Source organism: Megalops cyprinoides, chromosome 2 (genome assembly GCF_013368585.1).
Source record: "Megalops cyprinoides isolate fMegCyp1 chromosome 2, fMegCyp1.pri, whole genome shotgun sequence".
Classification (NCBI taxonomy): Eukaryota; Metazoa; Chordata; class Actinopteri; order Elopiformes; family Megalopidae; genus Megalops; species Megalops cyprinoides.
In genome coordinates this window covers 61590875-61617546 of record NC_050584.1, presented here as the reverse complement: position 1 = coordinate 61617546, position 26672 = coordinate 61590875, and the positions used below count along the sequence as shown (strand labels likewise).

Here is a 26672-nt window from a genome sequence, read left to right as displayed (position 1 = left end):
TGACAAAGATAATGGGCAGTTTTGGTCTAGTCACAGCCAGGTTGATTATCTCCTCTTCTGGAATATTGCAGAGGTGTAACAATCATGCTCTCATTTTGAATGCCACAGGAGTGCTCTCTGTTGGAATTCTGCAGGGTTCTAACAGGCATGTTCTCATGTCGAATATCACAGAGTTCTGACAGCAGTGTTCTCTGTTGGAATTCTGCAGGGTTCTAACAGGCATGTTCTCATGTCGAATATCACAGAGTTCTGACAGCAGTGTTCTCTGTTGGAATGTCGCAGGGTTCTAATAGGCATGTCCTCATTGCAGGGTTCTAAAGGTGTTCCTGTCCCGGACAGCGCAGAGAATCCCCTACATGACCAGCTGGCGCGTCCTGCGTCTACAGGGGATAATCCTCCTGGTCGTCTGCTGGTTCCTGGTGGCCTGGACCGCGGCCGTCTGCCAGAACCTGGACAGGAACCTCTCTCTGATCGACGCGGGCTTCACCCCCGACGGCCTGCAGTTCAGCATGTGTCTGCTGGACCGCTGGGACTACATGATGGCTGTCGGTGCGCCTCCTCCATTTTTTTTTAAGCAAATCACATCTCTCAGCTCCTTTTTACCAGCAGCAGCCTCATGATCAAAATGGTGCAGAACCCAAATGTAACCTCAAGCAAGCACTGTAGCTCACCAAAATCTTTTCTGGGGCCTGCCTCTTTGGAATTCACACATTTTTATTTAAGTTATTAGTCAGTTCAGGCAGTGCAGTACCAATCAAGTTAATGTAGTGTAAAGATACTTGCACAACACTTGGAACTCAAGTGTTACTGACTTTATTGGGGGGCATAGTTCATATCGTTTAACTCCTTTCCAAGACACTACAGTATTGCAGAATGTAAACTCTTGGCTCCCGAATAGCTTGGCCAGTGTTTAACTCTCATCTTGAGTGTAAGCTGAACTCTGCGGCCCAGAGATGTCGTCACCCGACGGTGACCCACAGCGGCATTAAAAATTGACTTTATGGCTCTCCGCCATCTAACTTTGGTATTACATTTGTACCACGTTACTATGATGAAGTAAAAACATACCTGCTATTAGATAAGCCCTCAACGTGCTCTGAGATATTCTCTCTAGTCTCACAGAAGGGCTGCATCAGAGCCTGAACACAGGGCCACTGTGTTCCCACAGGCAGTATGTTCCACCCACCTACCACGCAGCAGCCAGATCGCAGTGCGAGGGGTTGCCCTCTCGTATTTATTAGCTGGAGTAGGTAATCACTGGCGGAGGAGTAGGTGGTGAAAAAAGGTTAGAGAATGAATGGAAGCTTTATATGAATATCCCATCAGACCATTGAGGATGATATGTGACCACTGAAGTATGGTGCCATTCAGTATCTGTGAAACCAGGGGATCTCTGACCATTCAAAATCTATGTGGATTGTGGTGTGTGTGTGCATGTGTATAAAATGCCTCAGGTAGAAAACAGTGACAGAATAGAGTCCATCCTTAAAGAGAACTGCCAGCCATTATCTGAAAAATATGGCACCTACAGAGAGTGTTTGCCTGTACATACAAAGCTGTTTAGAAACCAGCTTTGTAAAAACCATCCACTGTGTGTGTGTGTGTGTGTGTGTGTGTGTATGTCCCAGCAGGTGTGCATGGTATTCCCAAACATGTATTGTGCCTCACGTATCATGTATTAAATAGTGGTGAATTTATTCCAGGGAGTGTTAAGAGTTCAGTATTTCAATGCCCTTGTGCACAATGCCTCAGGGATAGGATAAAATCCATCCTGAAAAGGCACTATGGGCCATTACTGGAAAAATATGGCATCTGTAGAAAGAGTGTATACAAACATATAAAGCTGATCACAAATCAGATTTGTTAAAACTATTCATTTTATTTGTTTGTCTGTGTGTGTGTACGCGCATGCATGCCACTTCTAAACAAACCTTCTCCCTCCATGTATCATGTTTTAAATAGTGGTGAAATTATTTCAGGGAATGTTAAGTGTTTGGTGTTTTGATGCCCTTGCTGATAAAAAAAAAAATTATATATTGTCACAGTGAGGTGAACCAGAGATCATCTTCAAAGAAATAACCTTAGTGCACTATGACCTTTCAGGGAGGCTGGCTTTGATTCCATTGGCCTTGATATTTTGATCTTAGAAAAGAGAGAATCCTTTACAACAAAGCAGACCAAATTGAAAAATCAATGCATTACCATCAAAAGCAGAATACAAATATATGGAGTGTTTGGATTGAAAGCCGTCGGACCTTAACAACCGCTATTTGACATCTGAGACGCTGGGCGCGTTCGGCGTTGCTCCACATTAACTGCGAGGAGCATTGATTTTTAAAGAACCGCCCGCGAACGTCCGGAGCCCGGTGGCCGTGTCAGAGAACCCCCCCCCTAAAAATTGTGTGGAGGACAGAAAAAGAGAAAAGGCGATGATGCTTAAATAGCTTTTCGCTGACAGTCTGGAAGAAAAAAAAGGACAGCTCCGGTCACTGACAAGATAAGGCGAGAGAAACGCTCGGCGTCTTCCTGCGCCGGGAGACGGCGTGCCTCTCGACAGGCGCGGGAGAGAGAGTGCGGGCGCGGGCGAGGGAGCGCGTTCTCTCCCCTCTCCTGGGCAATGGCTGCGATTCATTCTGACAGATCAAACCGGAGAGCTGGAGAGGCAAGCGGCAAGATCCGGTCCCAGAAACAGACGTGTTTTAAGCTGCTCCGAGAAGCAGAGTTCGTCTGGGGGCATGGAGATGATAAAAAATAAGAAAGAAAAAACACAACGCTGTTTTGTTATTCCCTGTTTGACACCGGCGATGCGACACGTCCGGGTCAGTTTAGACACGGGGAGTGAGCGGCGTGATTTAGAAGCAAGGGAGACAAAATTAACAGCAGTCCGGTCCAGTCGTTTTTGATAACCTGGTTTATGTAGCAGAATGCTTCTCAATCCTGATGCTTGTGGGCATTTTAAACACGCAGAGTATCGATTAATGGGTTGAAACGCTCACACGCAGCTAACATGTAATGCCTCCCCCGTCTCTAAAATGACTGAAGAAAATAATTAATTTCATCGTTAATATCTACACAGCCTACAGGAGTTTACAGCCACGAAAGAGGAAGGATGATAAGAAAAATGACTCAGGGTTCTGAATATGTAGATCGGGGCTTGGCACACACCAACTGAGCTGAGCACAAGCAGGGCACGCACGTAACACTGATAATACATTATCATGTATTTGCTCGGTAGACCGTATCTACCTTTCTCCTGGTGACTCGCGTAGGCTACTCGTGCTGTGTCTTACATTTTACGCGTTACCCGTAAGTACGGCTATATGTATGTCTGCTGAAACGGTTCAAAGGTAAGCTGCTCGCTAAGAGATGCGGCATCGGCGCTCCCGGGAATCGCACCTTCAACCTCGACAAGCCCGGTGTCTGCAGCGGCGCACCGCGGTCCCGGTGGAGCGCGGAGGCGTCCACGCCGGCCATCGATCACGGGGGGGGGGGGCATTACTGCGAGGGACAGGACCCGCGGCACACGTTAATCCCCCCCACGCTGTGTCTCCTGTCATCCTCAGGAAGACACCCCCCCCCCATCTGCGCTGAAATCCAAATGTCAAAATAATGGTGACAGATTTCCACGGGGGGAAACCGTTGAAAGCACATAGCTGTCAGACGGCCTTCCAGGGCGAGCGTTATGTGGGGGCACGCTCGGAACACACGCAGATCTGCCACCAGCGTAAACGCAGCTGTCCATCACGCCGTGTCCGGGAAACACAGCCGGCTGTGAATGGATTTCAGCGCGTTCATTACACGCATCTTCTCATCATCATCATAATCATCATCATTATTATCATCAGTAGTGTTACTAGTATTGCTGTTATTATTAGCGTAGCTTGCAGGTGTATATTGATCAGACGGAGACGAGCTGTCAACGCCCCTGTTGTCACTTGTCCTGTTTTGCGTTTTCCCCCCAAAACCAGCTGAGTTCCTGTTCCTCCTGTGGGGTGTGTACCTGTGCTACGCGGTGCGGACCGTGCCCTCAGCTTTTCATGAGCCACGCTACATGGCCGTCGCCGTCCACAACGAGCTCGTCATCTCCGCAATATTCCACATCATCAGGTAAGCAGGAAGAGCACACCTGTATCAGCTGTGTGTGTGTGTGTGTGTGTGTGTGTGTGTGTGTGTGTGTGTGTGTGTGTGTGTGCATGTGTGCGTGTGTGTGTGTAGGTGCCACTGTAGCATAGTGGGGCAGCATGGTGGGGCAGCAGTGTGGCATAGTGGTAAGGAGCAGGGCTCCTAACCAAAGGTTGCTGGATCAATTCCCCACTGAGACACTGCTGCTGTAACCTTGGGCAAGATACTTAACCTACAATCGCTAAAGCAAATATCCAGCTGAATAAATGGATAACATGTAAAAATTGTAACCTACGTAAGTTGCTCTGGATAAGAGCATCAGCTAAAATGCCACCAATATATAATGTAATGTAAAAGTTTGTGTGTGTGTGTGTGCGTGTGTGTGGTGGTAACAATACATGAAAATAATAGCGCTGTTCAATACAAGCTCGCTTACTCCACAGAAGAGCAGGAGTGCAGTCCTCTTCCTGCCTGTAAGTGTAGCTTTGATCGGTAACTGAAGAGTGCTGACAGCTTCCGCTCGCCTAACGACACGTCTGGTGCCATGAGCTCAGCTTACAGCATCCATAAAAAGATGCAGTGCATCGTCTGGGTTACTGTAAACCACTGAAAATGCAACGTGGTCCAAAGCTGAGGAAGCTGGGGGCTTGAAAATTGTTTTGTAAACCGGGATTAGACGGTAGCCACTGTAAATTTTTTGTCTCAGGACTGCAATGACACTAAAAGGTAATCAAACCATGGCCGGGTTTGTTGCAGAACATAATCATTTCACTTTGTGGGAAGATCATGTGATTTGCACTTGCACAGGTATATGGATTAATACCCAAGTGAGGGTAAAAAAAAAAAATATGGGGGAGTCTTTTCTCGTAAGACTCTCAGTTAGCCTTCTCCTGCCATTCTAATATGGATTTGAACCCTCCTGCTGTTGGGGCATGGCCGACCTGTGCCCCCATTTCCATGAAGCATGAACTGCTGCTCTGTACTGACAGGAGTTGAGCCATCGAGTTGAATGTTAGCGCTTCCTCTTTGCTCTGCCTGTAGAGAACACAGGGCCATGCCTGCATAAATTACAGTGTTGCTCTGTTCAACTGACACATCAAAACCCGTTTCCCAACTGAAAACAACATAATTAGAGACTGGCCTGGCCTCCATCAAATTATTAAGCGTGTAGGCTTGTCCGGTGAATTTTATGGAGCACCTCAGAAATTTTATGGGCCAGAGGTGTTATATGTTAATCAAAAATTAACAGGGACTGTGTATTTCTCCGAGGTGATTTCAATAGATTTATGAAGTACCAAGGGTGTGCATTCGTCTGAGCGTCTCATATTTTTCCGAGTTCACCTGAGATCAGTGTTACTGGAGGTCCTCCCTCTTGAGAAATTAACTTCAGTGCATAGTCGCAGTCTTCCTGGCGTGGCTCTAAGACATTTTCTTCCCCTCGCATACAGCTGGGTCTTCACTCAGACTTTACTTCTTGGTCAGCACTTCAAAACCTGAACATGCCCTTAACTGGACTTGTTCTCATCTTGTTCGGTGAGCGAGGTACTGGATGATGGTGGGCTACATCGCCATGAAATAATTTTTTTTTTTCAACAGTGAGAAATGGTATGATCCTGTTGAAAAAATAAAATGGCTGGCTGGACGTCAGCTCCCTTATGTTCTAGCAATGGGAAAGTGTGGCCATAGTGGGTGGAGCTTCTGTCAATCCTAGACTTGTATGAACCAATCAGAGGACATCGATCCCTGCAGCAAAACACTATGATTGGTTCAGTACAGTTAATGATGCCACATGAGGGCTCGATCAACTTATGATGGGCAGGGCTTCATTGCACTGCCAAGATACAAGAAACTTGGAAATACTGGAGCTGTGTTCTTGTAGAGAAGCTGGCCAACACTTCTCCCATAAATGAGCAGAAAAGAACAAAGGTTAAAAGAAACAATAATTTTTTAAAAACCGAACAAAGACAAAGAAACCAGCCTTCACAAACCAGCGGCAGGGACAAAATGAACCTCCCTCCTGCTCTTCAGCCACATCTGTATTTAAGCAGCCTTCAGTTTGTCAGGTGTGGCTTGTTAGCCAAAAGGCTAATTCCTAAACAGCTTACCAAACATGCGAACCATCAACAAATGACCAACACACAATCAACATTTAGTCTCTACAGAGAGGTGAAGGCTCCCCTTCACAGTTCTACTGCTGTATTTATTCAGTAAATGATGCATCATGTTACTTTTTTCAAAATGACAGATTTTGGCTCAGAATATTCCTCTGAAGAAATCCACTTGAACCTGGCAGTAGTGTTGTGGTAATATTAGCTGAAAAAGAAACTGGACTGTAGCACAGTCACTGAAGTATGACTTTTTTGTGTTTGGTTTCATTTCATGCCCTTCAGAAAATACCCTGAAAGGCAATGAAAAAACTCCCAGCATGATTTGCCCTGAGCCCTAATCCTGGAGTTTCTTGACGTGTCCCATAGGATATATTTGTAAGACAAAAGACTTGAGTAAAGTGGGACGTGCATACTTAATCAGCATTGGTGCTTCTGTGATATATAGAGGTACTCCTGCCTGTTGGCCAGAGAGAGAGACAGAGAGAGAGAGAGAGAGAGTCTGCCTGCCAGATGAGTCAGGTAAGATTTGCGATTTGGCTTCAGCACCGTTCACAGAGGAGTTGGCTGCCTTTGGGATCACCCGCCCGAGGCAATTAAGCCCTGATCCGTCCTGGAACTTCCTCTGAACTCATTACGATGTGAGAGGGAGGGAAGAGGACTTCAAAGCCCAGTCCCATGGTGTGTCAGGCCTCGGACCTTTCCGTGCAATTTGCCGAGCCGTTGGATAAAACCGACGATAAAGAAGAGAGTTGCGGTTTTAGGGAGCAGTGCTCGTAACGCACATGTTTTCAGTTGGATTCCCAGGTGGTGGGGGGGGGCTCCGGTTCAGTAAATATCCAGCTGTATAAACAGCTAATCTGTGCCACCGCTGCTTGGCACTGGAGTCTTTAATCACCCATCCAGAGAGCATTGGCATGCAGGATAAGAGGCGTAATTCCACATGCAGCTTTGCTATGGATAATGGCTGAACCATGGCAGAATTGCACGTGGTCGTTTATGGAACGCTGGGCTGGACCCATTTGACCCAGCTTTCTTTAGCACACATTCTTTGCTGCATCATCACCTTGTTCTACATTGTTCTAGTTTCTATCAGTGGTTTGTTTTTAGCATTGCAACCTGGGAGGAGTTTTCCTGTTTCTAACACGGCCCCCGAGAGACAAAAACAAAGACCTTAAAGGTCACCTTGGGGGATATTTTGTGTTGTAAGTCCATAAAAGATAACTGTAAGAACCTCCAGTTATTAAAAGTTATTAAAGTGTAATTACAAGGGGGAAAGTATGTGGGTGTGCAGGTCTTTGTATGGATTTTATGTCCATAATTACCCTCTCAACATGTTTTATTTTCACTGTGTTTATTGCTGATTTTGTTTTAATGGCCTTGTGGCATGACTCCAAACCCATTATCCTACTTAGAAGGAAAAAAGGTACACAGTTAAGTTACACTTGGAAGCGGAAGTATTTGGTGTCACAGGGGCACAAAAATAGCCCCATCCCATACACTTTTACTTTAGACCTTTCACAGTACCATGCACCCCACCCTTTCCAAAGTTGAAAACATTACTTCAGGTCTTATTAAAGTCCAAAAAAGTAGTACAACCTGAATTACAACCTGAATCACTTTTCAAAAGGGGGGGGTAGGGAGGAGGGAGTGGGGGGGGGCGGCGGCATTTCACTATGTTTTTGAGAAACCGCTTCTCTATTTGTTGCACCTGGCATAGTGTAGAGCAGTGTTTCTCAACCCTCTCCTGGAGTACCCCCTGCCCTGCATGTTTTAGATCTCTCCCTGCTCCAACACAGCTGATCCAAACGGTCAACTCGTTATGAACTCCTGAAGCTGCTTAATAACAAACTGACCATTTGAATCAGCTGTGTTGGAGCAGGGAGAGATCTCAAACACGCAGGGCAGGGGGTACTCCAGGAGAGGTTTTGAGAAACACTGCTGTAGAGGAGGAACAGCTGTTAGCTTTATTATTAAGAGAAATAAACGACACATTGTAGGCGAGGACAGCATCAAACTGATAAGTATATCCAGCTGAGTGGCGTGGACGAGAGACGAGAGGAGAGTGCTGAATGAAATATGCTTACGCAAGGCAGGCTGGTGTATGAATCTACTCTGGCTTAAAATAACTTTGTTCTGTTATGTATATGCTGCCCTTCTCACTGTCTGCGGTATCTGAGCGCTCAGTTGCATCTATTTTGTCATTTTTTTTATCCCCCTATCCAAATCCCAGCATTATCCAATTGGAGCACAGAGCATTCATCCCGTTTCCTCCGAGTCGGCTATTGTGGCCGTTACATAAAGACAAAAAAAAAGAGAGAGAGAGAGAGAGAGAAAAGATTTTGCTGGTGAAAGAAAATTATTCACGAATGCTGGAAACAAACAAAGCCGGCCGCCGTAACTCAGAGATAACAAGCGCAGAAATGAAATGACTGGAGCGATTCAGCTCGTTTAAAAATAAAATATATATATGAAAAATAAAAACAGTTGAACGCATGCGGGAGCCAGGCGGCAGTTCCTGAGAGGAATCCAGTCGGAGGAGTCTGTTTTTGTCCGGTTAATTCTTTATTGAGGATAGAGGCTGCTGTGATTCTGAAACGTCAGGGCTGCCACTCCCTGAGCATTTGTCCGGTCGGGATGCCATTTTCGATAGGACAGAAACAAAAACAGAACCGCAGGTGTCTGTGCTGATTCCACATCTCTGTTAACGGCTGACCCTGTTCAACTTACTGGGCCTGACTCACCTTTTTTCTGTGGAGTCTTTTGAGGCAACTTTTGAATGCTGCTGAATTACTTAACGACCGGCATGACTAACAAGCTCGCATTATTCAAATCAGGCAGAATAGGACTGTAACCCCCTATGGCGCACTCATGAAAAGCTTGCTCGGACTGTGGCCGAGGTCCACGGCTTAGAATTGTTTTAACTGATTTTGAACTTTTTTCAGGAGTCTGCTGCATATCAGCAATTGTGCTGGGATTGGCAGTTTTTCTGTTTTTCTTTTTTTTTTATAGCAGCTCCATGTACTGTTTGCATTGAGATCTTCAACCTGAAAATGTTAGAATGCCATGTTGATGCTGCTAAGTGTGATTTTTGTGATTTTGGCTACTCAGGTGTCGACTCCCTAATGCAGGCTGGCCGCTCTGTCTTCTCTGTCTGTCTGTCTGTCTGGCTCTCCACAGATTTACTCTGGCCTCCGGGCTGCACCCTGACTGGATGCTCATGTTGTTCTTTGCTCACACACACCTGACAGTGACTGTCACCCTGGGGCTTCTGCTCGTTCCCAAGGTATGTCATTTGAGCGCACCCCCACCACAGCTCTCCTTTCCCCCGTCCCCCGAGGCGATACAGTGCCTCACTGTGATGGTAGACATGCAGGCTGAAAAAATAAAGGCAAGGGAAAGCCTTATTCCTCTCATCAAGCGTTCCGCCCCCTGACCCCCTGCAAATTCCTCCAATCGGCTGTAATTTTGCTCTTAATTGGACAAGCGCTGTTGCCGGTTTGATTATGTCTGATTGCAGACACCCCCCCACCCCCCCTCCCCGCAGTTCTTGTTTGCAGGGACCCACACTAGGGACGACATCGCCACCGAGGCCTACGAGGATGAGCTGGACATGGGCCGGTCCGGGTCGTACCTGAACAGCAGCATAACATCTGCCTGGAGCGAACACAGCCTGGACCCCGAGGACATTCGGGTGCGTAGGCCTGGGCTCTATCCCCTCGCCCCCCTCCTCCCCCATTCTGCTATTCAATTACCTGCCAAAATATTTAAACTGTGTTTGAACATGACAAAAATACTGAGCAGTGGCAGTTTTTTATTGCAGACGCCAGACGAAATGGGCCAGCTCAGTTCTATTAATGGCTGTGGCGTAAGATCTTGCGACAGTCTTTGGGAAAAACGTACCAATGTGAGCAGAGGTTTTGTTATTTGTTAGAGCTGAAGAAGTCTCTACTCAAAGAATAACACAAAAAAATGTGTCTGTGGTGAGACCTATTTATCGAAGAGATAGATAGGTTCTAACAATAACCTTTGCTTCAAAGACCAGCCACAGTGTCTGTTTTGAAATATAAAATTAAATTGTGCTTATATGGAAAAAAAAAACATATCGGTTCAAAAATAATATACAGAGGCTGTTTCAGAACTAACAATAAAAGACAATCCATGTCCTTATTTAATCTGTCCAAAGGCGTCTTGTCATTTATGTCAAACAGCATGCTGTAGCGTTTTAAGCACTGTCCGTAGTCACGTGTTTTAAAATCTGTACTGCATGTTTTCTGTGTAATAGACTGTCTGCTTTTTTTTTTTTTAAATAGAAGCTGTCTGGGCTAAAAAAAAAAAAAACACTTTCCTCATTCTGTAGTCCTCAGAGACAAGCCATGGCCGATTCTTGATTCTACAACTTTTTTTGTTTGTTTGTCTGTTTTGTCTCCTTTTGTATCCTCCCAAAAAAAAAAAAAAAATAAATAAAAAAATAAAATAAAACGCTTCAACAGGAGGAGCTGAAGAAGCTGTACGCCCAGCTGGAGATCTACAAGCGGAAGAAGATGCTGGCGAACAACCCCCACCTGCAGAAGAAGCGCAGCTCCAAGAAGGGCCTGGGCCGCTCGCTGATGCGCCGCATCACCGAGATCCCCGAGACGGTGAGCCGGCAGTGCAGCCGGGAGGACAAGGACGCGGGCGAGCACGGCGGCAACCGCAACAGCATCTGCACCCTGCGCAAGAACCCCTTCGACCCCTCGCACTCCTCCGCCAAGTCCAGGGAGGACTCGGCCGGCAAGGGCAAGGTCTTCTCCCTCAAGAAGTCGCACAGCAGCTACGACCACGTGCGCGACCAGAGCGAGGACTCCAACAGCTCGGCCACTGACAAGATGGAGGTCTCCACCGCCGCCGGCACCGCCGACGGCTCCCTGCTGGACGCCCTGATGGGCAAGAAGCTGGCGAGGAAGAAGTCGGTGGAGAAGATCGAGGCCGAGTCTACCGAGTCCGTGCCTCTGGTGTGCAAGTCCGCCAGCGCGCACAACCTGACTGCCGACAAGAAGCCCATCCACCCGAGGACGTCCATGCTGCAGAAGTCCCTGAGCGTCATCGCCAGCGCCAAGGAGAAGACCCTGGGGCTGACAGGCAAGACCCAGAGTGTGGAGGAGAGCAGCAAAAAGGGGCACCACAAGGGTAAGGAGGGCAAGGAGGGCAAAGAGGGAAAGGAGAGCAAGGCGGCTCCAGAGACAGAGGAGAAAGGAGACTACCCGAAAATGATAGTGAGCCAGTCTGTGGAGTACAGGCAGACGGCCAGCAAGGCCGGGATCATGAAGCAGCAGGTGAGCGGGAGCCAGCCCTCCATCTGCTCCGAGCCGGGGAAGAACAAAGACCTCTACGACCTGTCTGAGGTCTGCCCCTGGGAAGTGGAGGACGTTCCCACGCCCTCCGAAAACAAGTCCCAGAAGCATGTCTCCATCGCCCCGGGGGAGACCACCACGTACCACGGGAGTGGCACCAAGGGGAAGCCGCAGCAGAAGCAGAAAGCCACAGACCAGTCGCCCTCCAACAGCAGGCGCCCCGCCCAGAAGATGGTGGACCGGTCGGACATCTGCCCCTGGGAGGAAGCGGAAGGGAGCCAGGGGCCGATGGAGGGGACGAAGCCTCAGGCCGCCCAACAGACTGCTCCCCCTGCTGGGGACAAAGCTAAAACGCAAGCTGAGATCTGTCCGTGGGAGTTTGAGGAGCTGCCGACCAAACCGGCCGAGACGGTCCAGACAGTCCTGTCCAAGAAGAGCGCCGCCCCGGTGGACAGTAAGGCAAAGGTCACCGCAATGGACCAGCCCAAAACCACCGGCGGCTTGCTGCAGCCTTCTGCCACAAAGGCGGAAGTCTGCCCCTGGGACTACGACGCTGAGTCATCCCCCAATTCCGAAAAGACCCCCAGTCCCACTCAGGTTTCAAAATCGAAGGAGTCCCCCACCATAAAGAAAGGAACGACCTCTGCAAAAACAATAGAGAAGGAGAAGGAAAAGGAAAAAGAGAAGGAGGAGGAAAAAGGTCGATCAAAGAGCAAAGAGAAAAGCTCATCAGGCAAACCTGCGGAGAAGAAGGTCACCCAAGCCAAGCTGGCGGAGGTCTGTCCTTGGGACGTAGAGGGCAGTCAAGACACATCAACGGCAGACAAACAGAAAAGCGCCGTGGCTGAACTGGGATCAGGCAAGCAAGCTGACATCTGCCCGTGGGATTTTGAGGGTGTGCCGGCTAGCAAAGAGCTGGACAAAAATACTTCCACCACAAAACAAAATGCCACAAATTCCAAAGGGAGGGTCACCAGCAATGCCAAAATGGCTGATGTTTGCCCGTGGGACTTTGATGACAACCAAACATCAGGTAAAAAGGCATGACCCTTGGTCTGAATGGACATTTGAGTGTTTAGTTCTCATTATACATTTCTTTGTTTCCCATGGGACGAGGAGGTCCTCTAATGCAAACTGTCAATAGAGGTTGGGGTGACTTGGATCGAAAAGGGCAGAAGAGGAGTTTTTTGCACAAGTTGCCTTTTTTCCAATGTTTTCTTTCCGTTTTGTGATTTTTGAAGAAAAAAAAAAATAGCAAAGATACGAAACAAGAAACTGTCTTAAATCAAGCATTCCAGATTCCTACAGAGTATTTGCTGAATTCTTAAAGATAAAAAAAGTTGGTCTTACAATTATGCAACTCTGAGTCACTTTATCTGCAATGTAGGATACGATCATGAATTCATCACATCTACCGTGGTACATGCAGCCATTTCATTTCAGTTCTGTTAGTTAGAGTCTGAATGCATCTCATATATGGCATCTTTGAGTTGATGATACAAGGCAGATACATCAGCGCCACGCCTTGCTGGAGTTAGCTGTACAGGAAATGATGTAAATACATGCATTAATACCGGCTGAGTGGGTGAATGCGTACACAGGCAAAGTGTGAGACATGGCTACATGGCTATCAGTACACACCACATGGATGCCAAAGATATAAGATGTAGTAAAAAAAAAAAAAAAATGAAAAAATAAAAAAAAAATAAGCTCATACAACGTGCAGTGGTACAAATAAAATCACAAACGATAACAAGATTCCAAGAATGACAACAATAAAACAGAAACTTCTGGCGAAACTCAGCTCGGTTCCCAAATCCACAGACCGATGATGGAGCCTCACAAAGCACTTTATCATAAACACACCGGTTCTTGTAAAAACTTGTGTAGAAAATCTTTTCTTTTTTTTTTTAGCTAGGGTTTCTTTTCAGCGCTGTATGGTTTGTCAGCTTAAAACGTTTGACGGGTCATTGTGCGTGCTCCCATAACCTCAGAAGAACAGAGTCAATGAATGTTGTGTGCAGGCTGGGCTTGCTTGGCTCTCAGCATGTTCAAACCTCCCCTGTTGGTGAGAGGGTGTGTCAGGGGGGCTCTTTACGAAAGACTATGCCCCCCCCCCCCCCCCCCCCCCGGCCTCGAGAAATGTATCATGTGCCTCATCAGTCTCTAATTGTAGTAGCCTTAGATAGTGTTGGGCAATAGCAGAGCCTCTCCAAGCACTGAGAGTTTTTTTTTCGAAGCTAGTGAATGAATGAAAAAAAAATTGCAAAGCTTCGCAGTTTAGCAAAATGCTTTACAACAGGGTTTGCGTTAGCCAACGTACGTCTGCCGCGGTGAAAACATTGAACCCGGGTTTGGAGCTGCGCATAGTCTCAGTGTTGCCCATCATTATACTATTAGATGTCCTTTTTGTCCTGGGGGGAGGGGGAGGGGGGGGGGGGAATAATTTTAGGTGAGTGGACAGTTTTTTGTAATCCACTGATGGTTTCAGTGACTTAACTGCATTGAGAGTGGATTTTATGGTAGAGGAAGGCAGGACCTCACCACACGGTTCATGGCTGAAGGTGTAGACAGCTTATTCCCTGTAAGACTCAATACGCATAGAAATCGTCACCTATAAAATCCGAATACATACGATATTGCAACCGATATCAGTACATACTAATAATTATGTATGACGATTGATTTTTGTTTTTGTCTTTCTTAAGGGTGTGTGTACGTTATTTCACCACATACAGCGTTCTATGAACCTACAGATCAGTGCACTCCATGGAATGTGCTATAACCCACAATTCTTTTACTTCGCTGTAGTCACTTTAATTATGAATTTCTCTGATTGTTTTTCATTGTAACTAAAGCAGATTCATTGGAGATCATTTAAGTTTTTATAATGCATAAGATTTTTTAAAAAATAATTTATTGGGGAACAATGTTTTGGCATCTTTTTTTGTCCAAATGTAACATCAAACTCAGCATTTTCATGGAAGATCTTGCAGACAAGAAAAACTATAACATAAAGTTGTACTTTGAAAAGGCAGAACATGAAATTGAAACAATAGTTCAATTTAAAGGAATTAATAATTAATATAGTTGAATTCATGTAAGTTACTTATTTGTATTGTTACTTTAGAAAACTGAGAAATTTCTCTCAGAATCAATGCGTGCTCCTGGAGGCTTCCAACGGACTTTGATGTAATTAAATAAAGTGTCAAAATTATTGTTGCTATGTTTTAGAATAAATTAAATTGCTCTTTGTTACACTGTTCTGACCGTAGAAAAAGGTGTTTAGATTTTTATTCATGTGTTTATTTTTATACAGAAGAAATACTTAGAAACAAAGCAATTTTTGTGTATTTTTGTTCTCCAAAGGAAATGGAAAATGTTCCTGTCTTGTATGCCAGTGTATTGTCCGAGACTTTACAAACTTCCTATACTTGCATCCATTTTCATGCTTCAACTAGGTGTAAACTGATGTTGTCGAAAAAAAAAAATTACAGAGGATATGAGTAGAAACCATGCAATAATGGTGTATTGGTTTAAGGTTAGCACCCACAACGTAACCCTCCTCTGTGCCTTGTATTTCTGTAGAGTTTTATTGAGCTCACTCTGAATTGAAAAAAAAAAGACATCTGTGTGGGATGTGTCTCAAATACGGTATGTGTAATACTGGAAAAAAGAGTCACCCATTCAAAAACATACAAATTTTTGAATGCCGTTTTCAACCATCGAGTTTTAAATGTATTTAATTATTTTTACCCATGCCAAAGAGGTAAATATCGAAGCGTGACCCTAGTAATAGCCTGAAATTCCTGTTAGAAAGTCAGTGTACTACTGTCTCTGTAATTTAATATGTTAATGTTGACTGCTATATCCCACTGGTAGATATTCTCAACTATAGTCTCAACTTTGAAATGCAATATGAGTCATTGTTGTCATTACTTCACCGCCCCTCCGAATAGCGTCTGAATGAAAATGTACTGCTTTACTCTCATTGGTTGTTCTGGCTTGACGTGTCACCGTGACGCTTATGAGCCCCCGAGCGAACTGCCCGACACCCAAGCCATGACGCTCGTCCCAGAGCGTTACAGAAAGCTTTCTGTTTGCCTACCTGTCCCAAAAACAAAATTCCTCCCCGCCCCCTTTCAAGCTCATCAAGCACCTTCTGACCCACTTAGAAACTCCCACGAATGTCTGGCACTTGCATACCTGCAGCCCCTGGGGGGAGGAATGGGGGAGGGGGGGTGTCCCAATGAAAAATTGGGATTTAGACTGGATTGTGAAAAGCCCCAGTTTGGACATTCCATCCTGTACAATCCACGTTGTTCTCTACAGAAATCACCGTGTGGGCATGTGCATGTATAGAGGGGTTTCCTGGAGGAAACAGCTACAAAATCACTCCCCCCCCCCCCCCCCCCAATCCCTTATCCCCCATAACCCCCAACCCAACCCCCCAAAAAGAATGCACAGAAGACTTGAATATCCTTAGAATTGTACCTGAATCTGGTAAAAGTCTGGTCAAATGATGCCGAATGGTTGTTGGCCAGTCGATGATCCTTCTCAGTCAAACCTTAGTTTAACCTTTCTCTTATTCTCTCTGTTTTGCACAGCTAACAGTTTCCAAAAGAATCCCTGTCATATTAATTGCTGATTCTATTTGTAAACTAGGCATCATTTTGGAAAATATAACTGCATTGCATTGACCATACTGTTTCTGTTTGTTTGTTTCTTGATAATACAGCACTGCAGCATAAGAACCTAAAAGATCTGTGCTTATAACCAGTACCCGTCCCAATAATGATAACTGCGTGTCCTAAATGCTAATTAGATTCCTGTTTGATTTGAATATGGTGATTTTTTTTTTCCCGTTTGTCCGTTTGTTCTACCGGCTTCTTTTGTGACTTTATGATGTCACCTAATGGGGAATACTACTCAGTGCTGTAGCTGTACTTTGTAACTGTTGCTCAAGTGGCTTCTGCATGACAACAATAATTAGTAGGACTGACGTTTCACTGCCCTCAAAAAAAAAAAAAAAAACTCCTTTGACCTTTTGGACTGTTATGAATTGTATAGTGAGTGAAACTGTACCTTACCCACTGTATTACATGCTTGTTATAATAAACGCTCTATGACAAGCTTATAGATGCTTTATGACAAGCTTATAGCATCCACATGGAAATATTTGGTAGATTTATATTGTGTTATATTGTGATAGCATGTAAATAAAATACCTCCTCTGCAATAAACATTTCTATGAAACTCAATCACATTGCTAGACTCTTTAATGGAGAGATTGTCTTTTGGTATCTGACACTGCGCTGACCACCAATGACAAAAAATTCAATGGCTTCAAGATTATTATTATTATTATTATTATTATTATTAGTAGTAGTATACAAATCAGGATTGAAACCATGAGCAGGTGGCTGATACTTTCATATGTATTTCATTTTACAACAAAAATCAATGGGTGAAAACAAATATTTTCACTCAAACCATTGTTTCGGAAGCCCAAACACACCATCTTTGTGAAAAGGAGAAATGAGTGACAATCTAAAATAAATGCTATTACTGGAACCAGATGAAACAGAAAACCACGAAAAAACACCCACTGCAACCATGTGCTCGAAATTGACCAAATTATGCATTCAGTGCATTTCAGCTGATGGCGCAGAGCCCTGTAGAAACTGTAATGCTCTGGGGCAGCTTCTCGGAGGGGTTCTCCAGGGCTCTTGGGAAAGTGGGTGCATTGATTCTAGAAAAAAAACCCCAATCAGACAGGTCAACACTCCAAGGCTTTGTGTCATTAGAATCGGGTAGCTCAAGCTCAGCTTGCGTTATTAGCAGGCCACTGTAATGTATGTGCATCAGTGACTTCATTTTAGAAGTTATAGCAGGGTGTTATTTGCACAATGATGTTTTTTTTTTCATTTTTTCAAAGAGATGATTCCATTCATGTTTAATCTTTGGGATACTTGGTGAATTTAGTAATTTGGAAAGTGTGTGTGTGTGTGTGTGTGTGTGTATGTCTGTGTGAGTGAGTGTGCATGCATGTTTGTGTGTGTGTGTCTGTGCATGTGTGCACGTGTGTGTGCTTGTATATGTGTATGTATGTGCGTGACATGCTGAGACAGGGACGTGACTTTTCAGCCTTGTGGTAATGAGGGTTCGCTTCCGGTCGCCGGTACACACAATGCTCTCCTGCAGAGTGGGTGCGGCGTTGCTGCAATATGCACTCATGCTGCTGCTACAGTCCTTGCCCTGTTTATAGTGCTCGCTCTGATGTAGAAGGTATGCTTGCAAATGCGTTCTGCATCGTGACCGACTCTAAGATATCTGCGTGCGCATCTTGGCTGAATTCCTGTGATGCTTTTATCATCACTCTGAAACAGCTTGGAAGGACATCTGGGGGCAACTGCACTGCTCGCCAGGTTTTATTCGAGAAAAATAGAGACCCATTGTACCAGCTGGAGCTCAGGAAGGTGGTGGGAAGAAATCAGGTGCGTTGTAAAGGTGCAAAAAGCCGTGGTGCGTTGTATTACGTTTTCAAACCTTCTCACTCTGTGACAGAACCTTATTCCACAGGGAAAAAGAAGGATGCAGTTAACACCATTAAGCCTGATGCCAGTTTCTTAGATACGCCTGTCACACATTGTGCTACACTCATGTAACATATTTATAAGCATCATTACGGGTTGTTTCAGGAGCCACACCTCTACGCCTCTAACTCTGTACACATTCCCAAAGAAGGGGGTGGGGGTGGGGGTGGTGGTTGGGGGGGGGGTCACGGGGGGGGGGGGGGGGTTCTGGGTTCTAATGCCGAACTATCACTCATATTTAACCGGAAATGGATATATTCTTCTTCAGAAGTTTACAGATGTCAAAGAGGAATCAATACCCCCAGCCAAAACTCATGTATAACTTAACGGCCTCCAGCCAGTCAAATCTGATCTGACACTGCACTCTTTAATGAAGGGGTTGTTATATAGAACTCAACAGCTGTCAGCAGCAGCCTGCTCCACCACCCACTTCACTGAATGCCACAAGCTCGCAAAATCACAGATATTCTGTCCTGCGTCTGGTGGGTCTTGCCCATCCAACCGTCGGCGTGCTGGTATCTGCGGAACATCCCTCATAATAACAAGAGAAGTTTGGATCTATTAGTCCAATCCCCTCTGCGCAGGAATTATGATGAGATATAATGTAACATAAAAGCACTCCGGAAGGATAAACAAAGCGTTTTAACATCGATTTACGTCCTGAAAGCACTCTGCCAGTGCATATAATGAACACGGGTCAATAGCTCACCGCTGCTTTTACGGCACGCTTGGGCCCTGAAGAAGGCTTTGTTTTAAGAAACGGTAAGCTACGAGAGAACGGCTCGAGACGGGTAAAAGGCATCAAATTTTGAAATAATTTAGTAATTTTATCTTAGGCGCCGTTTTGTATTTGTAATTTTTTTTTTTTGTTTGTGAAAACACAGATTGATGATTCCGCAGTACGCTGCCCTCTGGGTTCTAACAAAACGGACAGGCCTGCAGAGTCCTCGGTAACCGTTACCGCGCGGTGAATCACGTCTCCCGCAGGGGCCAGCAAATTAGAGAGGGCCGCGGTGACTGACCATTCCCAGCGTGTTTTATTGAGTCCATATTATGCATGAATCTGAAACTGAAAACAGACTACGATATGTTACAATAAAGACACATTGTGAATTTATATATGGTTATGTGTGCTTGATGAAAAAGTAAATCTGATTACTGAAGGACAAATAACCTGTCATATTTGGACAACATATTTCAGTAGTTTTTTATTTTTATATTTTGTTATTTTTTTGTAAGTAATACTGAAAATGATTTATTTCAAAATGCTTATGAGAAATATTACAGGACATTTTGGTGGAAATATTTAGGTGTTGCGGGGATTTAAATCTGATGCAGTGTGTGTGTGTGTGTGTGTGTGTGCGCATCTGTGTGTCTGTGTGAATGTGCCTGTGAGTGTATTTTCACTTGCTCAGAGACAGACAGCCGGGTCGTTGAAGCAGGTATGCTGAATTGATTGGCTCTCTGACCTCACAGGCCACAAGGTCAGACGTAATAAAGTGTTATTGCAGCGAGGTTTTTCCCTTCAGCCCCTCTTCATCTTGATTCTGCTCCCTCTCCCTCCCTAACACACACACACGTGTACACCTCCTGAATGGTGCATCTCTCAAAGTCACCCTGCTGCCTGGTCCGTTCACTCCGCACATTAGGTGTGCCTCATGACACGGTATGTGGTCCACATTACAGATTGTGCTTCCAGGATTAAATACAGCATATTACCCTGCTGAATGCCGCTGGCTTCAGGAGAGGATGACAGCACTCCTGCCCTATCGCCAGCCTGAGTACAATACACATACTGCGTCCATTATATTACATTATTGACATTATACACGTCATTTAGCAGACGCTCATATCCAAAGCAACTTACACAGGTTGCAATTTCATCCATTTATACAGCTGGGTGTTTACTGAGACAATTCTGGGTTAATTATCTTGCCCAAGGGTACAACGGAAGTGGGGAATCGAACCAGCAACCTTTTGGTTATGAGCCCCGCTCCTTACCGCTATGCCACACTGTTGCTGCATCCCTTACCAGCCAGGATTTGAACCTGAGACCTCCTGCATTTTCAACGCAAACAATATTTCAGTGCCTTGATATGAATACACAACATGATTGCCTCAGCGATACACAACCTTTCTCACAAGCCTTTCTGAAGAACACATCCATTAAAGACAGTACTGCGTTAAATACGGCTGTGAGATTCACGGAACATGACAGTTATGCAAGGCAAATGAAAAAAAAAATCATACGGTAACGATTTCCTGGGAAATTCACTACACTTTAATCATAGTCGCTGTTATGGAGAAATAATATACCTAATGCTTGCGGGGGTCAAAGAAGAGAGACACACTGTAGGAAAAGAGGAAGTCATTATAAATTATTTGAACTTTTATAATGGAGAATTCAAGCTTCTGCTTTATATTAGATGGATTCAAAGGCCGGTTTTCATGGTTTGTTTGTGAATAAGGATTGCGTTTGATGACTCACAAAATACCTGCTATTTAGAGAGGAATCAGACATTTTTCAGGATAAAATATTTTTTTTTTAATCCAGACAGTATCAGTATGCTAATCTTTCTTTCAGCAAAAAAAATGTTGTGTTCTTAATACATTGTGTTCAGATTAATACTGTAATTATGTAAATCTGCTGTCCATTATATACCAGATAATTACAGAACAACCCCCCTGTTTTTCTAGACTTGTAAAGCAAACATAACAGGCATGTTAATAATTCAGCCCAAACTTAGCAACTCACGGAAGGCTGAAGGGTAACAGAATTTTTGTAACGCAGAAGCCTGGACCAAACCCACATCTGGAATCTGCAGGGCAGGTGCACACATACAGGCGCTCTGCTGGTGGAGGCAGCTTTGCCAAACGCCAGACTTATTTTTAAACTTCAGACGGAGTGGTTCTGGGATGAATCATGCCCTCTGTGTAGGGAGAAAGCAGCGTGCGTGGATGCCCGACCGGGGGGGGGGACAAGAGCTGGTCAGAAACTGAGTCATCCGTCAGAGGAGGCTGCTATCTTACGGACGATCGATGAGGTCAGCGTTTCGTCTCGCGGTCTGTGAGTCACGCACAGAGGTGCGCACTCAGGTGCACACGCACCACACACACACACACACACACACACACACACACACACACACATAAACACACGTACATGTACGTATGTACGTACACACACACACATACACACACATGTATACACACACACACACACATAAACACACGTACATGTACGTATGTACGTACACACACACACACACACACACACACACACACACACACATACACACACATGCATACACACACACACACCAATGCCCTGCAATCATGCAATTCACACTGTGGGTTACTGCGTGAGATTGGACAGGTGTGCAGGTGCTAAAGGGCAAACATACGCTGAGTGACCCAGGTAACAGAATGGAAATCCTCAAATAACCCTGCCCGGAACCAAACAAAAATCAACTGGGGAATTCAGCTACGACGAAACAGCTGTTTATGTAAGAGGACTATGACACCACTCAATCAGCACAGACAACAGACTGCGCAATGAGGGAAACAGAACAGACACAGCAGGGAATAAATCACTGTGGCTAATAGTAATGGGACAAAATAGACTGTGATGGTGTAACAGTGTCAACAATGTAATGCATTGCTATTACTCAGGTATATATATATATATATATATATATATATACACACACCTGATATTTCTCCTGTTGTCCTGTTGATGGTAGTACTGGAACACACAGCCATTTGTATGCTGCTGTGCTGCACTGTTAGGCTTTACCTCATATAATCAATATTATTACATTTCTCTGATGTTCGACACTGTCTGTGATGGAAACAGACATGCTTGATTGACAATGGGTCAAAAAGCTGTTATGGTATGGATATATATGGCCCAAGGGATTGTTGGTGCTGTCCATATGCTTGGCAAGGTGGGGGTATCCTTGTTTCACAGCCGAGAGTTACATACCCAACACCATCAACGCCTCAGCGTGATGCGTGAAACTGTAAATCCGTCCTCCAATTCATCACTGAAAGTGCTACGTCATGCTTCCTACTGAAGGGGGCAGTTAGCTTTACTTGAAGTCCCCCTCAAAATTAGCAATAGGTTGAATTCTTTTCTTTATTATTATTTTTTAAGCGTCACAGTTAGTGGGTAAATGCCCAGCGCGCGAGTGGGAAGAATTCCTGATCGCGTCGGTTTCTGTGCCGCGAATCTAATTCGCATCCAGACACCCACGTAGCGCTTTCATCCCCGCTGGCCACATCACTACGGCGTGGGGAGGGCTTGTGACTCACCGGGCCTCTCGGTGCTCTCTCTCTCTCTCCCTCCCAGTGCTGTCTGAGGAATACGGCAGCATCGTGCACAGCAAGGGAACAGAGGCGACGTCTCATCGCGAAAGGGACACGCGTTCTAGGTCTCCGGCAAGATCCTGTAAGCCTGATGAGGCATTTTACCAATAATAATTATAAACCTTTGATGCTTAAAAATATTGAAGCGAATATCTGGGGTAAAGCAGTATGTGGTTGTACTATATGCGTGCACCGTTCGAAATAAATTGAAAGAAATGAATAGTCACAACCCACTTCATTCAGCAGGCTGGCGGAGAAGCCCACACAATCAAACAAGGTCAAACGAGGAGAGGGAACTGCCTTCTGTTCTTATCGGCGATTTTTATTATGAGCAGAACTACAACGCCGTTTGCAATAAATCAAACTAAACCAGACGTCTGCTGTTATTTTGTGTGCGCGCTCAAAGCAATTAAGTTAAAATAAAGGGTTGGCTGTGTCTGAATGATTATTTACACTGCAAAGAAACACAGAGGGTAACGCTGCGCTAATTATTGCGTTTGATTTTTAACGGTTAAACCTCCATTAGCGTGAGTTAGTCGAACACAAATACATTTATTGAATCTTCGAAGTGCGCCTGCTCATTTGCATAATACTGACTCACTCATTGAGAAGAGGCGATATTAGCATTTCAATTCATGCCCCGCTCCGCAGCAGTGGCGCATAGCTGCCACGCGCCGTCCAAGTGGTTACAGGTGCGCTAACAAATGATAACGGCGTCTGTGATTCGAGCTATGCTTTTTCGCCATTGGATGCCATTCCCAACGCGGTGCGTCATATTCGAACCACATTCTGTACGTTTTAACGCCTACACAGCGGATATGGCTACATCACAAACACGGCATCGTGCGCAAGATGGTTAGCACGACTGGATCACCAGCGAGTGACGATACTGTAATCAATGCTTGTTAAGTGACAGACTGGCTTTGTCAGATTAAAACATAAGGCTGCAAACCTGCCATTCAAGATCACCGCTGCAGTTAGGGGCAAAACGACAACTGCGGGTGAGTTGCTGGTTCTCCAGTCACAATTCCTGGGAGGGTGCCTGCGGAGAAACATAAACTTGTATGTTCCTAAACTTATCTGTGACTGCTTATGACGGGATGACACATGTTTCCACGACTCAACTTCACGACTCAACTTCAACAATCAATTAATCAGTAAATCAAACAAACATTAAATCATATTTCAGGCTGGTGTGAAACTTTGGGTCTATCACACAAGAGGATAGTTCCAGAATGCTACCATGCCACAAACATGTTTGCTTGTGTTTCCCCTTTTATGTTTGTGACCAAGTATTCAGCAGACATTGGCCCAAATAGCCTCCCATTACAATTTTACAAGATCTGACTAGCTCCTCCTACTGTAGTTTGATAGGGTCTGACTAGCTCCTCCTACTACAGTGGGACAATTCTCAGGCTAGTTTCTTCTGGGGAGGCAGTGTTGCATAGTGGTAAGGAGCAGGACTTGTAACTAAAAGGTTGTTGGTTCGATTCCCTGTTGGGGCACTGCTGTTGTACCCTTTGGCAAGGTACTCAACCCACAATTTCCTCAGTAAATATCCAGCTGTATAAATGGACAACTGACAGCTGTATAAATGTAAAAAACTGTGACCTATGTAAGTTGCCCTGGATAAGAGCAAAATTACAGTACTGCATTGCAGTACAACGAGACAGTGAATGACTAGCTCTAACCTAACTTTAGGTTAGACTAGCTCTAACCTAACTTCTGTGTTTCACATCTCAAATGACACACACTGGAAATGGCCTCTGTAAGGCTCACCTACTGGGCAGTATTGCTGAGCTGGTCAGGCACAGAAACTGCAGTGCTGGTCTCACATTGTTCTTTGTTCTCCCATACAAAACAGACTTTCAGACTTTTCATTCTGCATCTGAAGCTTTTTGATGAATTGGTCACATTATGCTGTCATTTTAATAATAGTGACTAAAAGCCCAGATTGTCACATGCATAGAGAGAAAGCCTAGACACTCCAGCCATGAGGTCCTTAACAGCCCTTATCAGCTTCCTAGATACTCAAACCAATGCTGGTCTATATTTTAGACTCTCAGTGAAATAAAGACCAACCAAAGCATTATATTCCTTTTATATTTAATGTGATTCATTGCAATAAATCTGGGAAACCCGGTTAACGTATTAAAAAAAAAACATTCACATGAACATCTGGCTGTAGTTGCAAGGATAAAGACGAATTAACACTGAAAGGGAGGTAAAGCTTGCAGAATGCCTGTTCAGTGCGCTCCCTGACATAATACCATTTGCTTGCACAACTTGGAAAAACGTTTCGGTCCTGGGGGATCCTTGTCAGGACAAAGCTAATTAACTTCACACACATTTCAGGCCCCAATTAGGCTTGTACGACGGGGGAATGGCGGGGCATGGATTTTCTGAACCCAACCTGGAAATCCTTCGCATCTGTCAGGGATTCCGGCCCCCATTGATGTCTCTCTCCCTCGCTTTACAGCGATTAACCAGCAGCCCGTGTGACGGTTTTTTCCTCCAATTAAAAGCTCCTCTGTCTCCCCGCCTCTGCACAGTAGGACAGTTCCCGCAAAGAAAAGCTCCCGCTCGCCTGTCCAGAAACACTACGCACTCCGCCTTCAGACCTCCCCCGCCAATCCACCCACCTCTCTCTGAAGGAGAGAGAGATTGAGAGAGAGGGGGGCCTAGAGGAGAGAGAGAGGGAGAGGGAGAGGGAGAGAGGCGGAGGGAGGGAGAGCGGGAGAGAGAGAGAGAGAAAGGAGGAGAGAGGGGTGGCAGAGAGGGAGGGGAGGGAGTAAGAGAGAGCGAGAAGGAAGGGGCAGAGAGGGAAAGGGAGTGAGAGAAAAGGTGGCATAGAGAGAGAAAGAGATAGAGGGGGCAGAGGAAGCGAGAGTAAGGGGGAGCGGGTGAGAGAGATGGCACATAAACCCTATGAGAGAGTGGCCTATATTGTGGTGAAACACTGCCTCCATGTGGACACAAAAAAGCTCAAACCAATAAAATCTGGTTGCTGGAAACTCATGAAAAAGAAATGATCATTATGTACATGATCATATTACTATATGCAATAAATAAAACTCAGGCTATTTGCCCTTTACACTGTCTGCTCTGTTTGGATGTCGTTTTTTTTTTTTTTCCATATGCAAGTTGATTCACCTTTCCCTCTCTAGGGCTAGTTCTTGAACATGAAACACAGGTGGCTGAAAATTGACCCCTTAAATGCCGTCCTGATTGTTTTGCGCGATTGTCCGTTATGCCAGTTTCAAAAGGGTTTACCTGTCGACAGCCCAATTAATTTTTGATTGCATCTGTATGCGGTAGCATTACAGGTTGAGGTTTTTTTTCTTTTCCTGTTTGAAACTGAAAGGCCACCAGTCCTTACAAAAGAGACACTGTCGGTTGGAGGAGGTTGTGGGGTTGAGTCCAGAGCTTAGCGTAAACAAGGTGGCTAACCTGAACTGAGTCAGTATATTTCCAGAAGTACAGTGTATGTGGGTGAAAATATAATCCATCTGCATTGCATTACAACAGGTAATCTGCATGCCAAATACATTACAGTATAAAATTATCATCAGAAACATACGGATGACATTTATTTTCATTATCTTTCAAGGCATTTATTACAGTTCATTAGCTGTCTGCTCAGGGGTGTCTGAGTAACTTGCACATTTCCTGGAAAATTCAGGGTTATTTGGCTGGCAGCAAGGTGTTATATTTCTCTGTATTTGAAGACATCAGTACAAATAAACCCAAGTGCATATGTGTTAGGGATGTGCATCTCCATCACAGAGGCAGATGCGATACACGTCTCGATGCATTGCCAACGATCCGATACATTAAAGATCCATATGAACCAACTACCAGTGCGATAGGATATGATTCACCCCTATTGCGATGCAGTGCGATTCGACACGATTTGATTCAACACAATGCGATTCAACGCGATACGATGCGGTGCAAAAGAATTTGATGCTATGCGATTCAATATGGTACAGATAGTTTGATTTTATTTCTTTGGTTAGTCGTGCTGGCTGCGTACTTTATAGCGGCACGGCATATTTTGCAAATTGCATGCGTCTTGTCAAATTGTCCGTCTGTCTTGAAAAATCCGAAGTGTATCATTTGATTTGTAGCAATTCGGTGAAACGTGA

General features: G+C 45.0%; 1 protein-coding gene across 2 annotated transcripts in view; it reads left to right on the top strand.

Annotated features, from left to right (window-relative positions):
* Positions 1–12670, top strand: part of gpr158a (G protein-coupled receptor 158a) — a 78872-nt gene extending 66202 nt beyond the window's left edge. Inside the window, exons 7-12 of one of the 2 annotated variants that reach the window (XM_036521805.1) lie at positions 311–549; positions 3969–4107; positions 9408–9513; positions 9775–9921; positions 10051–10134; positions 10721–12670. In XM_036521805.1, coding sequence (XP_036377698.1) covers positions 311–549; positions 3969–4107; positions 9408–9513; positions 9775–9921; positions 10051–10134; positions 10721–12607 — 2602 coding nt within the window. In that variant the 3' untranslated portion in view covers positions 12608–12670. The remainder of the gene's footprint in view (positions 1–310; positions 550–3968; positions 4108–9407; positions 9514–9774; positions 9922–10050; positions 10135–10720) is intronic. The other variant, XM_036521806.1, reaches the window with a different exon arrangement.
* Positions 12671–26672: the final 14002 nt, after the last annotated feature.